General features: G+C 47.5%; 1 protein-coding gene across 2 annotated transcripts in view; it reads left to right on the top strand.

Moving 5' to 3' along the window:
- The window catches only part of LOC129831866 (seizure protein 6-like), a 131294-nt gene that overhangs the window by 100693 nt on the left and 14928 nt on the right, over positions 1-15673 (top strand). For both annotated transcript variants that reach the window (XM_055895384.1, XM_055895383.1), the window contains exons 5-6: positions 12921-13106; positions 14891-15059. In XM_055895384.1, coding sequence (XP_055751359.1) covers positions 12921-13106; positions 14891-15059 — 355 coding nt within the window. The remainder of the gene's footprint in view (positions 1-12920; positions 13107-14890; positions 15060-15673) is intronic.

Raw genomic sequence — 15673 nt, forward strand, 5'->3', positions numbered from 1 at the left:
TGTGGCAAAAAGGTTTGCTGTGTCTGTCAGCGTAGTGTCCAGAGCATGCAGGCGCTACCAGGAGACAGGCCAGTACATCAGGAGACGTGGAGGAGGCCGTAGGAGGGCAACAACCCAGCAGCAGGACCGCTACCTCCGCCTTTGTGCAAGGAGGTGCACTGCCAGCGCCCTGCAAAATGACCTCCAGCAGGCCACAAATGTGCATGTGTCTGCTCAAACGGTCAGAAACAGACTCCATGAGGGTGGTATGAGGGCCCGACGTCCACAGTTGGGGGTTGTGCTTACAGCCCAACACCGTGCAGGACGTTTGGCATTTGCCAGAGAACACCAAGATTGGCAAATTCGCTACTGGCGCCCTGTGCTCTTCACAGATGAAAGCAGGTTCACACTGAGCACATGAGCACATGTGACAGACGTGACAGAGTCTGGAGAACGTTCTGCTGCCTGCAACATCCTCCAGCATGACCGGTTTGGTGATGGGTCAGTCATGGTGTGGGGTGGCTTTTCTCTGTGGGGACGCACAGCCCTCCATGTGCTCGCCAGAGGTAGCCTGACTGCCATTAGGTACCGAGATGAGATCCTCAGACCCCTTGTGAGACCATATGCTGACACATGCACATTTGTGGCCTGCTGGAGGTCATTTTGCAGGGCTCGGGCAGTGCACCTCCTTGCACTAAGGCGGAGGTAGCGGTCCTGCTGCTGGGTTGTTGCCCTCCTACGGCCTCCTCCACGTCTCCTGATGTACTGGCCTGTCTCCTGGTAGCGCCTGCATGCTCTGGACACTACGCTGACAGACACAGCAAACCTTTTTGCCACAGTTCGCATTGATGTGCCATCCTGGATGAACTGCACTACCTGAGCCACTTGTGTGGGTTGTAGACTCCATCTCATGCTACCACTAGAGTGAGAGCACCACCAGCATTCAAAAGTGACCAAAACATCAGCCAGGAAGCATAGGAACTGAGAAGTGGTCTGTGGTCACCACCTGTAGAATCACTCCTGTTTTGGGGGGTGTCTTGCTAATTGCCTATAATTTCCACCTTTTGTCTATTCCATTTGCACAACAGCATGTGAAATTTATTGTCAATCAGTGTTGCTTCCTAAGTGGACAGTTTGATTTCACAGAAGTGTGATTGACTTGGAGTTACATTGTGTTATTTAAGTGTTCCCTTTATTTTTTTGAGCAGTGTATATTCACAGTAAAATGAGTCCTATATCGACATAACCTGAACGGCCGCTCAGAAAGGAAGAAGCCACTGCTCCAAAACCGCCATAAAAAGCCAGACTATGGTTTGTGTAAAGGTTGTCAATGTCGTTCTCCTCCTCAGACGAGGAGGAGCATGGATCGGACCAAGATGCGGATTGGTAATTGTACATGTTTAATGTAAAACACAAGAAAACACTACAAAATACAAAACAACAAACGTGACTAACCTCAAACAGTCCTGTGTGGCCCAAACACTAACACAGGAAACAAACACCCACAAAACCCCAGTGAAACCCTGGCTGCCTTAGTATGACTCTCAATTAGAGACAAACGATACACACCTGTCTCTAATTGAGAATCATACCAGGCCGAACACAAAACCCAACATAGAAATACAAAACATAGACTACCCACCCAACACTCACGCCCTGACCAATAAAGACATACAAAACAAGAGAAAACAGGTCAGGAACGTGACAGAACCCCCCCCTTAAGGTGCGAACTCCGGGCGCACCAGCACAAAGTCTAGGGGAGGGTCTGGGTGGGCGTCTGTCCACGGTGGCGGCTCTGGCGGTGGACGAGGTCCCCACCCCACCATAATCAATCCCCGCTTCTTTATCCCCCTCCCAATGACCACCCTCCCACTAACCCCACCTAAATGAAGGGGCAGCACCGGGATAAGGGGCAGCATCGGGATAAGGGGCAGCACCGGGATAAGGGGCGGCAGGTCCTGGCTGAGGGACTCCGGCAGGTCCTGGCTGAGGGACTCCGGCAGGTCCTGGCTGAGGGACTCCGGCAGGTCCTGGCTGAGGGACTCCGGCAGGTCCTGGCTGAGGGACTCCGGCAGGTCCTGGCTGAGGGACTCCGGCAGGTCCGGGCGTAGGGACTCCGGCAGGTCCGGGCTGAGTGGCAGCTCCGGACTGTAGGGCAGCTCCGGACTGTAGGGCAGCTCCGGACTGTAGGGCAGCTCCGGACTGTAGGGCAGCTCCGGACTGTAGGGCAGCTCCGGACTGTCGGGCGTCTCTGGCAGCTCCTGACTGGCGGGCGTCTCTGGCAGCTCCTGACTGGCGGGCGTCTCTGGCAGCTCCTGACTGGCGGGCGTCTCTGGCAGCTCCTGACTGGCGGGCGTCTCTGGCAGCTCCTGACTGGCTGACGTCTCTGGCAGCTCCTGACTGGCTGACGTCTCTGGCAGCTCCTGACTGGCGGGCGTCTCTGGCAGCTCCTGACTGGCTGACGTCTCTGGCAGCTCCTGACTGACGGACGGCTCTAGCGGCTCCTGACTGACGGACGGCTCTACTGGCTCGGGACAGACGGGCTGCTCTAATGGCTCGTGGCAGACGGATGACTCAGATGGCGCTGGGCAGACAGATGGCTCAGACGGCGCTGGGCAGACAGATGGCTCAGACGGCGCTGGGCAGACAGATGGCTCAGACGGCGCTGGGCAGACGGGCAGTTCAGGCACCGCTGGGCAGACGGGCCGTTCAGGCACCGCTGGGCAGACGGCAGACTCTGGCCGGCTGAGACGCACTATAGGCCTGGTGCGTGGTACCGGAACTGGAGGTACCGGGCTGAGGGCACGCACCTCAGGGCGAGTGCGGGGAACAGGAACAGGGCACACTGGACTCTCGTGGCGCACTCTAGGCCTGGTGCGTGGTACCGGAACTGGAGGTACCGGGCTGAGGGCACGCACCTCAGGGCGAGTGCGGGGAGAAGGAACAGTGCGTCCAGGGCTCTGGAGACGCACAGGAGGCTTGGTGCGTGGTGCCGGAACTGGAGGCACTGGGCTGGAGACACGCACCATAGGGAGAGTGCGTGGAAGAGGAACAGGGCTCTGGAGATGCACTGGAAGCCTGGTGCGTGGTGTAGGCACTGGTGGTACTGAGCTGGGGTGGGAAGGTGGCGCCGGATATACCGGACCGTGAAGGAGGACACGTGCTCTTGAGCACCGAGCCTCCCCAACCTTACCAGGTTGAATGGTCCCCGTAGCCCTGCCAGTGCGGCGAGGTGGAATAGCCCGCACTGGGCTATGCAGGCGAACCGGGGACACCACCTGTAAGGCTGGTGCCATGTACGCCGGCCCGAGGAGACGTACTGGAGACCAGATACGTTGGGCCGGCTTCATGGCACTCGGCTCGATGCCCAACCTAGCCCTCCCAGTGCGGCAAGGTGGAATAGCCCGCACTGGGCTAAGCACGCGTACTGGGGACACCGTGCGCTTTACCGCATAACACGGTGTCTGACCAGTACGACGCCCTCTTACTCCACGGCAAGCCCGGGGAGTTGGCTCAGGTATCCAACCCGGCTTCGCCACACTCCCCTTTAGCCCCCCCCCAAGAAATTTTTGGGTGAGCCTCTCGGGCTTCCAGCCTCTCATACGTGCTGCCTCCTCAATCCACCGCTCCTGGGCTGTGGCTGCCTTCTTATCCTCCCGCGAGCGGCGATTCACACCAACCTTAGCCCAGGGTCCTTCTCCGTTGAATATTTGTTCCCAACTCCATTCCTCTTCTCTCCATTGCTTTAGTTCCTTTCCTCCGGCTCCAATCCGCTTGGTCCTGTTGTGGTGGGTGTTTCTGTAAAGGTTGTCAATGTCGTTCTCCTCCTCAGACGAGGAGGAGCATGGATCGGACCAAGATGCGGATTGGTAATTGTACATGTTTAATGTAAAACACAAGAAAACACTACAAAATACAAAACAACAAACGTGACTAACCTCAAACAGTCCTGTGTGGCCCAAACACTAACACAGGAAACAAACACCCACAAAACCCCAGTGAAACCCTGGCTGCCTTAGTATGACTCTCAATTAGAGACAAACGATACACACCTGTCTCTAATTGAGAATCATACCAGGCCGAACACAAAACCCAACATAGAAATACAAAACATAGACTACCCACCCAACACTCACGCCCTGACCAATAAAGACATACAAAACAAGAGAAAACAGGTCAGGAACGTGACAGTTTGCAACTGCACATTGGGACAAAGATCGTACTTTTTGGAGAAATGTCCTCTGGTCTGATGAAACAAAAATAGAACTGTTTGGCCATAATGACCATTGTTATGTTTGGAGGAAAAAGGGGGAGTCTTGCAAGCCGAAGAACGCAATCCCAACCGTGAAGCACAGCATCATGTTGTGGGGGTGCTTTGCTGCAGGAGGGACTGGTGCACTTCACAAAATAGATGGCATCATGTGGAAGGAAATTTATGTGGCTATATTGAAGCAACATCTCAGGATATCAGTCAGGCAGTTAAAGCTTGGTTACAAATGGGTCTTCCAAATGGACAATGACCCCAAGCATACTTCCAAAGTTGTGGCAAAATGGCTTAAGGACAGCAAAGTCAAGGTATTGGAGTGGCCATCACAAAGCCCTGACCTCAATCCTATAGAAAATTTGTGGGCAGAACTGTAAAAGTGTGTGTGAGCAAGGAGGCCTACAAACCTGACTCAGTTACACCAGCTCTGTCAGGAGGAATGGGCCTAACTTATTGTGGGAAGCTTGTGGAAGGCTACCCGAAATGTTTGACCCAAGTTAAACAACTAATTGAGTGAAGGTAAACTTCTGACCCACTGGGAATGTGATGAAAGAAGGAAAATCTGAAATAAATTATTCTCTCTACTATTATTCTGACATTTCATATTCTTAAAATAAAGTGGTGATCCTAACTGACCTAAGACAGGGAATTTTTACTGGGATTAAATGTCAGGAATTTTGAAAAACTGAGTTTAAATGTATTTGGCTAAGATGTATGTAAACTTCCAACTTCAACTGTATATCTGCATTAAATACACAAATGGCTGTCATTGAATTGCACATATTTTCCACACGCGGATGCCTAAGTGGGTAAAGTGTTGAATGAACAGGAGAGCATTTTAGATTGACATGAATTAGTAGCAGACTCAGTAGTGTGGCTGATGTGTGTGTGGTGGCAGAGGGAGCAGTGGGATTGAAGTGGAGTGTATCTCTGTCAAACTCTTTCAATCGTGGCCTTAGTCCCTTGTGGCCGTCTTCAGACACACTTCACATCACAGCCACCAGGCGTGCAGTACGTTAGACAAGCGTCCCCCGACACCCTGTCAGACAGACACGTCAGAAATGCTGCCACTGGACGACGCAAGATTAAGACCCACTGACCCTCAACACCAATCTTTGTTCTCTCATATATCTCTCTCATTTATCTCTCTTATATCTCTCTCTCTCTCTCTCTCTCTCTCTCTCTCTCTCTCTCTCTCTCATCTCTCTCTCTCTCTCTCTCTCTCTCTCTCTCTCTCTCTCTCTCTCTCATATATCTCTCTCATATCTCTCTCTCTCTCTCTCTCATATCTCTCTCATATATCTCTCTCTCTCTCTCTCTCTCTCTCTCTCTCTCTCTCCCCCTGTCTGTCTCTCTCTCTCTCTCTCTCTCTCTCTCTCTCTCTCTCTCTCTCTCTCTCTCTCATATATCTCTCTCATATATATCTCTCTCTCTCTCATATCTCTCTCTCTCTCTCCCCCCCTGTCTGTCTCTCTCTCTCTCTCTCTCTCTCTCTCTCTCTCTCTCTCTCTCTCTCCCCCCCCTTTTTAAAACTTAATCCTTTTTAATGAAAACCATTAAAATGGTGGCAAATATATTTCAAACTTACACTGATATAATGATATTTTTAAAATGAACTTTGTCCTCGCCCAGTTAATAGTGATCCATCTCCTTATTATTAAACTATCGTTGAGAAGTAATTACAGCCAGAGGATTTCACGTTAACTTAATAGTAGAACAGAATAGATTCTTACTAAATTCAATTACCACCATATTAATGTTTAATAAGAAGGGAAATAGCATGAAATTTAACGGCAGCAAACAGAATTACGTATTCAAAAGAGCCGGTCAAGCATAAACAAGGCATGGACTGATAAGAACCAAACCCTGCTTAACAACAATAAACAAGGCATGGACTGATAAGAACCAAACCCTGCTTAACAACAATAAACAAGGCATGGACTGATAAGAACCAAACCCTGCTTAACAACAATAAACAAGGCATGGACTGATAAGAACCAAACCCTGCTTAACAACAATAAACAAGGCATGGACTGATAAGAACCAAACCCTGCTTAACAACAATAAACAGGGCTTGTCAATGAACACACAGCAGTGTAATTATGAATTAACTACTGTTAGGATTTGAGTCATTTCGTTTTGTAAGGTAAAGATAATAAAATGCACCAAATTCCAAAGTACCGCCAAACTGCTGACTCTAATGCTCTAATGTGTAAGGCACCGATAAAATAGAACAAAAATAAGCGGAGGAGTCACAGAGGAAAGTTGATGAGAATGTTTGTCATTGCAGTTCCTTGTCAGGGTTGATTAACAGGCCATCTGTGTATCCTGATTCTGGTCTATATATTTCCACAGCAGAGCAGAAGTGAAGACATTAACATGTCCGCCACGCATTATTATGTCTAGCAATCATCATCCCACTCAGAGAGGTAGCATGACCGATTCTCCTCTACTGCCGTTCATGTGTTTACATCCTAGTGATTCTGTCCCCACAGGTTAGTCTGTGATGATGGGATGTTTTAAGTCTATTGGTGATAGTGATCCATCCAGGCCAGCACAGAATAACCCCAACCTACGGCTAAGCATACAGCTAATCATAAAATGAACAAAACATAGGGTTCATTTGGTGACTTTTTCTGTGTGAGACTTGAACTCTGCTCGATGCCCAGTGAATGTGGAACAGACATCAATCAAACCCCAACATTTCACAGACCCACACCCTCTGTGTGTCCAGTCAGTCTGTCTTTCAGTCATTCGATGTGAACCTCTGAAGTTCTGCTGTATTTCAGCCCCTCCTCTCTCTCTTCGGTCCTTTTCTTTTTAGACCCCACATCACAATCTCATTAGCATTAGCAAAGACATATAAAAACTGAGGACCGTGGGTTTTTAACTGCAACGGCAACCGATAGTCTATTCACTTTTAATGAAGTTATTATATTTGCTGGCAGTTAGCTCCTATAGCAACTCCATGGTGCTCCATGGTGCTCTGCTGTAGTGAGACATTTCATGGATTCACATTATTACACCATACGCCCATTACAGAGAGAGCATGAAAGCATGCTGTAAATTTAATGAAGCAAGAGCTTTTATTGCCTTTGTGCTTTTGGCACCTGAGGTTTGAGAGGGATTGAGAGGTGTTTTGCTACTGTAGTATTTCCATGGGAACGAGATAGACTTGTGTGTCTATGAAGTCTCTGTATGACCAGGGTACAATGTAAGAGTTTGAAGCTATGCAATCAGAAAAAAAATATTTCTGTTCGTGCCTAAAACTTTCTGTCCACTCTTTTTACCATTATTTTAAGTGTACAGCATAAATATGGTACCCTATTTCCCAACATGGGAATATGGCAGAGAGATGCATGCTAGTTGCCAGGTAGATTCAATGTCATTCTCGCATGTGTTTTCTCCTTTCTATGACGGGCAGAAGGACACCCTTTCCACACCACCACATCATTCATATCCCTTAGGTGCCTTCAGACTCACAGTCACAGGTCTGTAAGGTCATTTTACCCTTCCTTTGCTTTCGCTGCTCCGTGGAGGTTAATGTGAGGCAGCGTTTAATCCAATCTAAACACTGAAACAGATTTCCCATATGCCCCTGTCCTTTCTCCTCAGTGAGCCTGTCACACACGGTTATTCTCAATAAGGCCTGATGAGCCTGGCTGCAAATGAATCCCCTCTGTGTTTCATAATTAATGCCCGTGGATGGTGTGGAGGAGGATACATCTTCCATTAGGTCATGTAAAATACAGGAGTTGTAATAGACCCTCTCTGTTAGCGAGCTAGCGCTGCTGCGTTATGAGGACAGGCCTCTCTCTGATTGCAGGCAGAGAAGAGTCAAATGGCTGAGGGGACTGAGGTGACCGCTGTGACGGAAAACTGACACCCGTTCTGCATTTCTTCTTCTGTGCTAAGAGACGACAACGTGTCTGGAATTAGTAATGAAACGGGGTGCTTAGCAGCATCTTCAACGTTTGGTTTGATTGCATAAATTGTGAACATGTTTAAGTTCTGGCAGAGCAGGTACATGAGGAGGAAAAACTAGCCTGAAAATCCTGCTAACATTTCATTATAAATAGGTTGTTGTAACGATAATCCTCCTCCTCTTCATCAGAAGAGGAGGAGCAGGGATTGAACCAAGGCGCAGCGGATAGTGAAGACATAATGATTTATTAAAGACAAGACGAAAACACGAACTTCACTATAAACTAACAAAATAACAAAACGAAAGTAGACAGTCCCGAACGACGAACTTACATACAACGTAAAGAACGAAATGAACAGGAACAGACTACATGAAATGAACAAACCGTATACAGTCCCGTATGGTGCAAACATAGACACGGACACAGGAGACAATAACCCACAAACAAACACTGTGAACCGCCTACCTAAATATGACTCTCAATTAGAGGAACGCCAAACACCTGCCTCCAATTGAGAGCCATACCAGGCAACCCTAAACCAACATAGAAACAGACAACATAGAATGCCCACCCAAACTCACGTCCTGACCAACTAACACACAAAACTAAACAGAAAACAGGTCAGGAACGTGACAGTTGTGAAAAGGTTGGTAATGTCTTAACCTAGTGGGTAGCTTGGGACAATAAAGTTCTATCTGCGTTTCTGTCTAAATGTAGTTATTGACATAGCTTGGTTTTGTTCAATGTTCTCTACCTGTATAGTACTCTAAATATCCCAGTTCTTGTTGTTAAGTTCAAAATAACACAATATAACAATTGTTGACACCATTCAAACCAATGAGGGTTCATAACTTTAAAGTCAATTATCTCAGAATCAACTTTTTGTAGATAGAACCTTATAGTCCGAAGCTCTCGTAGTGACAAAGTTTTACAGACAACACTGTAAAGTCACAATTGTGGTAAAAACGTGGTGATATTTTGTAGGCTATATTTGGTTCCGCTGTCCCTGTGTGGTGGCCTGAATGTGGACTGAGCGTGTGACTGAGCTCTATGGCCCAGTGTACACCCTATCATACCTCTACGGGGTGTTGAGGGCTACTCAGAATATAAAGATGGCCATTGAATCTGCTAGTGCTACTTAGCCGTCAGCTAATCTCCCAAGCCAGTTGTTCCAACGGTATCGTTACCAGTTGTAGTGAGCCCATCTCATTTTATGGCCTCTATAACACAGTGGGAGGAGAAAGCTGTGGAGAGAGTGGAGAGGAGGAGGCTGGCTGCCAGTGTGATTTAGTACCTGGTTGGGAGCAGCTCCACGTTAGGCCAGCCTCCAGTGCCCCCTCTGTATTAGTCTAATTGAAACAGAAACAGCAGGGTGATGATGCTATAACAACACCCCCACGCCTCCACCCCTGAGCCAGGCCCTGCTGTGCTGATACACTGCACCCCACAATAAACCATAAATAAAATGGAGAGCCGAGGGGAGTGTCTGGGCCCTGCTCATTGGCTCATTGACTCAGAGGAGCGCTTTTAGCTTTCATATTGCATGCACTAGAAAGATTAGACAGCCGTCAGCAGCAGGCCTCTCCTCTATCTCTGTACGACCCTCTCCTTCTGGCCTTTTATCGCTGTTGGTTTTTAAGTGGGGGAGGACGGAGGGGAGGAGGCGGTATCATTTAGCCTAGGTCCAACAGGCTGTCCTCAGGACAGACAGGCTCTTACCCAGCCAGTAAGGCCCAGGGAGATAGACCTGGACCCAAGTTTTACTCTCAGAGGAGCTCCTGTGAAGCGTACTGTGACTTGAACTGAATGGTCTGAACTGTACAGTATGTGGCATCACTTCCTCTATGGGTACCCTGTTACTGTCATCATATCCTCTATGGGTTCCCTGTTACTGTCATCATATCCTCTATTGCCTCCCTGTTAATGTCATCACTTCCTCTATGGGTACCCTGTTACTGTCATCATATCCTCTATGGGTACCCTGTTACTGTCATCATATCCTCTATGGGTACCCTGTTACTGTCATCATATCCTCTATTGCTTCCCTGTTAATGTCATCATATCCTCTATGGGTACCCTGTTACTGTCATCATATCCTCTATGGGTACCCTGTTACTGTCATCATATCCTCTATGGGTACCCTGTTACTGTCATCACTTCCTCTATGGGTACCCTGTTACTGTCATCATATCCTCTATGGGTACCCTGTTACTGTCATCATATCCTCTATGGGTACCCTGTTACTGTCATCACTTCCTCTATGGGTTCCCTGTTACTGTCATCATATCCTCCATGGGTACCCTGTTACTGTCATCACTTCCTCTATGCGTACCCTGTTACTGTCATCATATCCTCTTTTGCCTCCCTGTTAATGTCATCACTTCCTCTATGGATACCCTGTTACTGTCATCATATCCTCTATGGGTACCCTGTTACTGTCATCACTTCCTCTATGGGTTCCCTGTTACTGTCATCATATCCTCTATGGGTTCCCTGTTACTGTCATCATATCCTCTATGGGTACCCTGTTACTGTCATCACTTCCTATATGGGTTCCCTGTTACTGTCATCATATCCTCTATGGGTTCCCTGTTACTGTCATCATATCCTCTATGGGTACCCTGTTACTGTCATCACTTCCTCTATGGGTACCCTGTTACTGTCATCATATCCTCTATGGGTACCCTGTTACTGTCATCATATCCTCTATGGGTACCCTGTTACTGTCATCATATCCTCTATGGGTACCCTGTTACTGTCATCATATCCTCTATTTCTTCCCTGTTAATGTCATCACTTCCTCTATGGGTACCCTGTTACTGTCATCATATCCTCTATGGGTACCCTGTTACTGTCATCATATCCTCTATGGGTACCCTGTTACTGTCATCATATCCTCTATTGCTTCCCTGTTAATGTCATCATATCCTCTATGGGTACCCTGTTACTGTCATCATATCCTCTATGGGTACCCTGTTTACTGTCATCATATCCTCTATGGGTACCCTGTTACTGTCATCATATCCTCTATGGGTTCCCTGTTACTGTCATCATTCCCTCTATGGGTACCCTGTTACTGTCATCATATCCTCTATGGGTACCCTGTTACTGTCATCATATCCTCTATGGGTACCCTGTTACTGTCATCACTTCCTCTATGGGTACCCTGTTACTGTCATCATATCCTCTATGGGTACCCTGTTACTGTCATCATATCCTCTATGGGTACCCTGTTACTGTCATCACTTCCTCTATGGGTTCCCTGTTACTGTCATCATATCCTCTATGGGTACCCTGTTACTGTCATCACTTCCTTTATGGGTACCCTGTTAATGTCATCATATCCTCTATGGGTACCCTGTTACTGTCATCACTTCCTCTATGGGTACCCTGTTACTGTCATCATATCCTCTATGGGTACCCTGTTACTGTCATCACTTCCTCTATGGGTACCCTGTTACTGTCATCACTTCCTTTATGGGTACCCTGTTACTGTCATCATATCCTTTATGGGTACCCTGTTACTGTCATCACTTCCTCTATGGGTACCCTGTTACTGTCATCACTTCCTTTATGGGTACCCTGTTACTGTCCTCATATTCTCTATGGGTACCCTGTTACTGTCATCATATCCTCTATGGGTACCCTGTTACTGTCATCATTTCCTTTATGGGTACCCTGTTACTGTCATCATATCCTCTATGGGTACCCTGTTACTGTCATCATATTCTATGGGTACCCTGTTACTGTCATCATATCCTCTATGGGTTCCCTGTTACTGTCATCATATCCTCTATGGGTACCCTGTTACTGTCATCGTATCCTCTATGGGTACCCTGTTACTGTCATCACTTCCTCTATGGGTACCCTGTTACTGTCATCATATCCTCTATGGGTACCCTGTTACTGTCATCATATCCTCTATGGGTACCCTGTTACTGTCATCACTTCCTCTATGGGTTCCCTGTTACTGTCATCATATCTTCTATGGGTACCCTGTTACTGTCATCACCTCCTTGGCAATGTCTCCTTGAGACAGAATCAATGGTGAAGTGCTGCACTGCCTTCCAACAGGATAACAATGAAGCTGCAACAATTACAGTCAGACAGACAGACAGTCTGGAGCGAGAACCACACATATATCTGTTAAAAATAGCTGGGGATGAGGGGAAAAACACTACCAGTTCTTTGTTAAAGATCCTCTTGTGGGTCATTCTTGATTTGCAGACAGTACTCCAGGTCCCTATTACATGTTCACAGTTTGAGTAAAAAACAGTACTGTTATTGATCTACGTCCCTCAGTGGGTAGTCAGCCAAGCAATGCGTTCTGTTGAGCATGATACACATTAGGAAGTCATACTGTATGTGTGTGTAGTGTGTCATGAATGTACCTGTATGGAGAGGCAGGGAGGAAGGCAAAAAGGCCAGTTTTATGGCCTCCATTAGGTATATGGCCAGACCAATTATTCATTCTGAGACACTAAGGTTATGCTCTGGAATAACACAGGTCCTATAGACATGTACTGTACTCTGGTAGGATAGGGTCTATGACCTGTCAGTGTTCATCCTCACACTTCTCTCTCTATATTCTTTAGGTTTGGTTCCCCTCCCTCTAAAATGCTTCATGATGAGCAATAAAGTATTTTTCTGTTGTTACACTTTTATTTTGAGTCAGCTTAGATGCTGTTAGTCGCCGTTTGTGTCCAACTCTCTCTCTCTCTCTCTTCTCCTCCCTCTCTCTCGTCCCACAGCCTTTGTGTTGAGCTGTACCTTTCCCCAGCGGCCGGCCTGTGGGGATGTGTCTGTGAGCAGCCTCCACTCTGGGGGAGAGGCCTACTTCTACTGTCTGACTGGGTACCATCTGCAGGGAACCAACACACTGACCTGTCTCAACGCCAGCACCCCCTACTGGAGCGGCACAGAGCCGCAGTGCCATGGTGAGTGCTGGGGGTAGCTAGCTACACACCTCTCACATCCATTTACCACAACGGGACCAGTACACCTTGCTATGCACACAGACTTTCTCCACAGTTGTTGAACATATTAATAGACAAAAACACTCTTCCCCTCTCAATCCTTATCACAGTCTTTCAAAATGAATTCACATTCCCTGTGATTTGTCCTGTAACTATTCCTACCAGAGCATCAACACAGTTCTTCTCTTTGCAACAAGTGAGGCGTATAAGTACATAAACACGTTGTCCTCGCTGGAGCAATTAGTTCCACTAGAATGATCTCACACTTACTCAGCTTGGTGTTGCTCAAAAGTTAATTGGGGTTTATTAATCATTGATTTGGGCCTTAATGGTGTGAGCTGCAGTGTATGTTGTACTGGGGTGGTGAATGTTAAACAGACAATCCTATTCAGTCAGACCTCTCATAGGAAGTAAAGAACTGAACAAAACAAGCCACGAGAACCAGAGACTGCATCATATTTTCTCTTCCAGGAAGTTCACCTTGAGTCTGCTTGTATTCATCTTGCATAACAAGCACAGATTCAGACAGGGTTCAATCCCCAGTGTAGGACACTTCAGAAGCAGACAGTTTAGATGTAGGATCTCATTTTTCTGCTCAGATGAGCTCCAGTGATGAATAGTGAGTGAATGTTTTAGCCCTAGTCAGATAAGATAAACATTTGGAACAGTGGATCTCTCCATTGTTTTAACAGTGAATGGACAGCAGGGAGGCTCCCGAGCGTTGGGCATCGTAAAGGCATAGTTTCGAAAATGTGTGGGGAGAGAGTATAAGGATTCTCTCTCCTTATATTGGGTGACCAAACAAACCATTTAAACTGTGTGTGTGTGTGTGTGTGTGTGTGTGTGTGTGTGTGTGTGTGTGTGTGTGTGTGTGTGTGTGTGTGTGCGTGTGTGTGTGTGTGTGTGTGTGTGTGCGTGCGTGCGTGCGTGCGTGCGTGCGTGCGTGCGTGCGTGCGTGCGTGCGTGCGTGCCCCAGACAGTGGTCCCACAGCATGGGTGTGATTACTGATGGCAGGGCAGAGTGCCACAGGGAAGGTTAGGGCTGAGGCTGCTGCTCTGCTTTAATTAAGCTTCGTGTCTACCTAGCTGACCTTCACCTCATCTGTTGTGATACACTGATATCAATACCAGACCCCCTCTCTCTTTTATTCCCTTTACACAAACTCAGAGCTTGCTCTTACTCACCACCTCCACTCATTGTGTTCTCGTGGTTTATCTCTAGCCATTGTTCCCCAAGGTATTCTCTGTCGTTACACATTCTGTTTGACTGGGATTTAAGCAAATGTTTTTCCCAGACTAAAATACCTCTTTCTCTACTTCTTCTTCCTCCTCCAATCCCATCCTCCTTCTCTCCTCCCATCTATCCCATCTTCCCCCTTCTCTCCTCCTCCTCCCTCTCTCCTCTCCTCCCATCTTCCTTCTCTCCTCATCCTCCTTCTCTCCTCCTCCTCCCCATCTTCCTTCACTCCTCTCCTCCCATCCTCCTTCTCTCCTCTCCTCCCATCCTCCTTCTCTCCTCCTCCCATCTTCTTTCTCTCCTCCTCCCATCTTCTTTCTCTCCATCTCCCATCTTCTTTCTCTCCCCCTCCCCCTCCCATCTTCTTTCTCTCATCTTCCCATCTTTTTTCTCTCCACCTCCCATCTTCTTTCTCTCCCCCTCCCATCCTCTTTCTCTCCTCTCCTCCCATCTATCCCATCTTCCTTCTCTCCTCCCATTCCTACTTCATTCTCCATGGGCATCCCAGCTGCTTGTGGTGGCATTGTCCGGAATGCCACGGTTGGACGCATTGTGTCACCCGGTTTCCCTAGCAACTACAGCAACAACCTGACATGCCATTGGCTGCTGGAGGCCCCAGAGGGACAGCGAGTGCACGTCCACTTTGAGAAGGTGGCCCTGGCAGAGGACGATGACAGGTGTGGTGTCAGTCAGGGGGTTTACTTCACTACAGTGTTCAGTCAGACCTGGGTTCAAATAGTGCTCATTTTCTTCCAAATATTTTGACCTTTGATTAAGCGTGTCTTGGGTGCCAGATGAGTGGGGTTTGCACTTAGAGGGATATTCCATTGGTTGTATTGCACCATGCTAACTCAATAAAGTACATAGCTTTAAAAGAAAGAAAATACTGTCTGAACGCAAGTCTGCTACAGTGTTCTGACCTTAGTGCTCTACTCCAGTACACTATCCAGTTCAAAGTGTTCACTTGAGTTTAATAATCATTCAACAAGCAGCCAACAGAGTCCTACTGCTGGCTCTGTGACAGTTGGACATGATTCTCACTGCAGGCTCATGGTTCTGTTGTCACACATGTCATATTACCAGTCCATTCCTCTGCTACACTTCAGGGCATCGCCTCATCATCTGAGATAGAGATTCAGTGGAACATCTGTGTCTCTGTGTCAGAATGGAAATCCAGTTGTGAGAAAATGGTGAGAGAGGAAAGGAGAAAGAGAGAAATACTGAAATAATCGGATACATTTCACTTCAATCACCTTCCTACTTAGTTTTTTGACTGTCTATTCATGTTCCT

This window comes from Salvelinus fontinalis, chromosome 33, assembly GCF_029448725.1.
Source record: "Salvelinus fontinalis isolate EN_2023a chromosome 33, ASM2944872v1, whole genome shotgun sequence".
In the NCBI taxonomy this organism is placed as follows: domain Eukaryota; kingdom Metazoa; phylum Chordata; class Actinopteri; order Salmoniformes; family Salmonidae; genus Salvelinus; species Salvelinus fontinalis.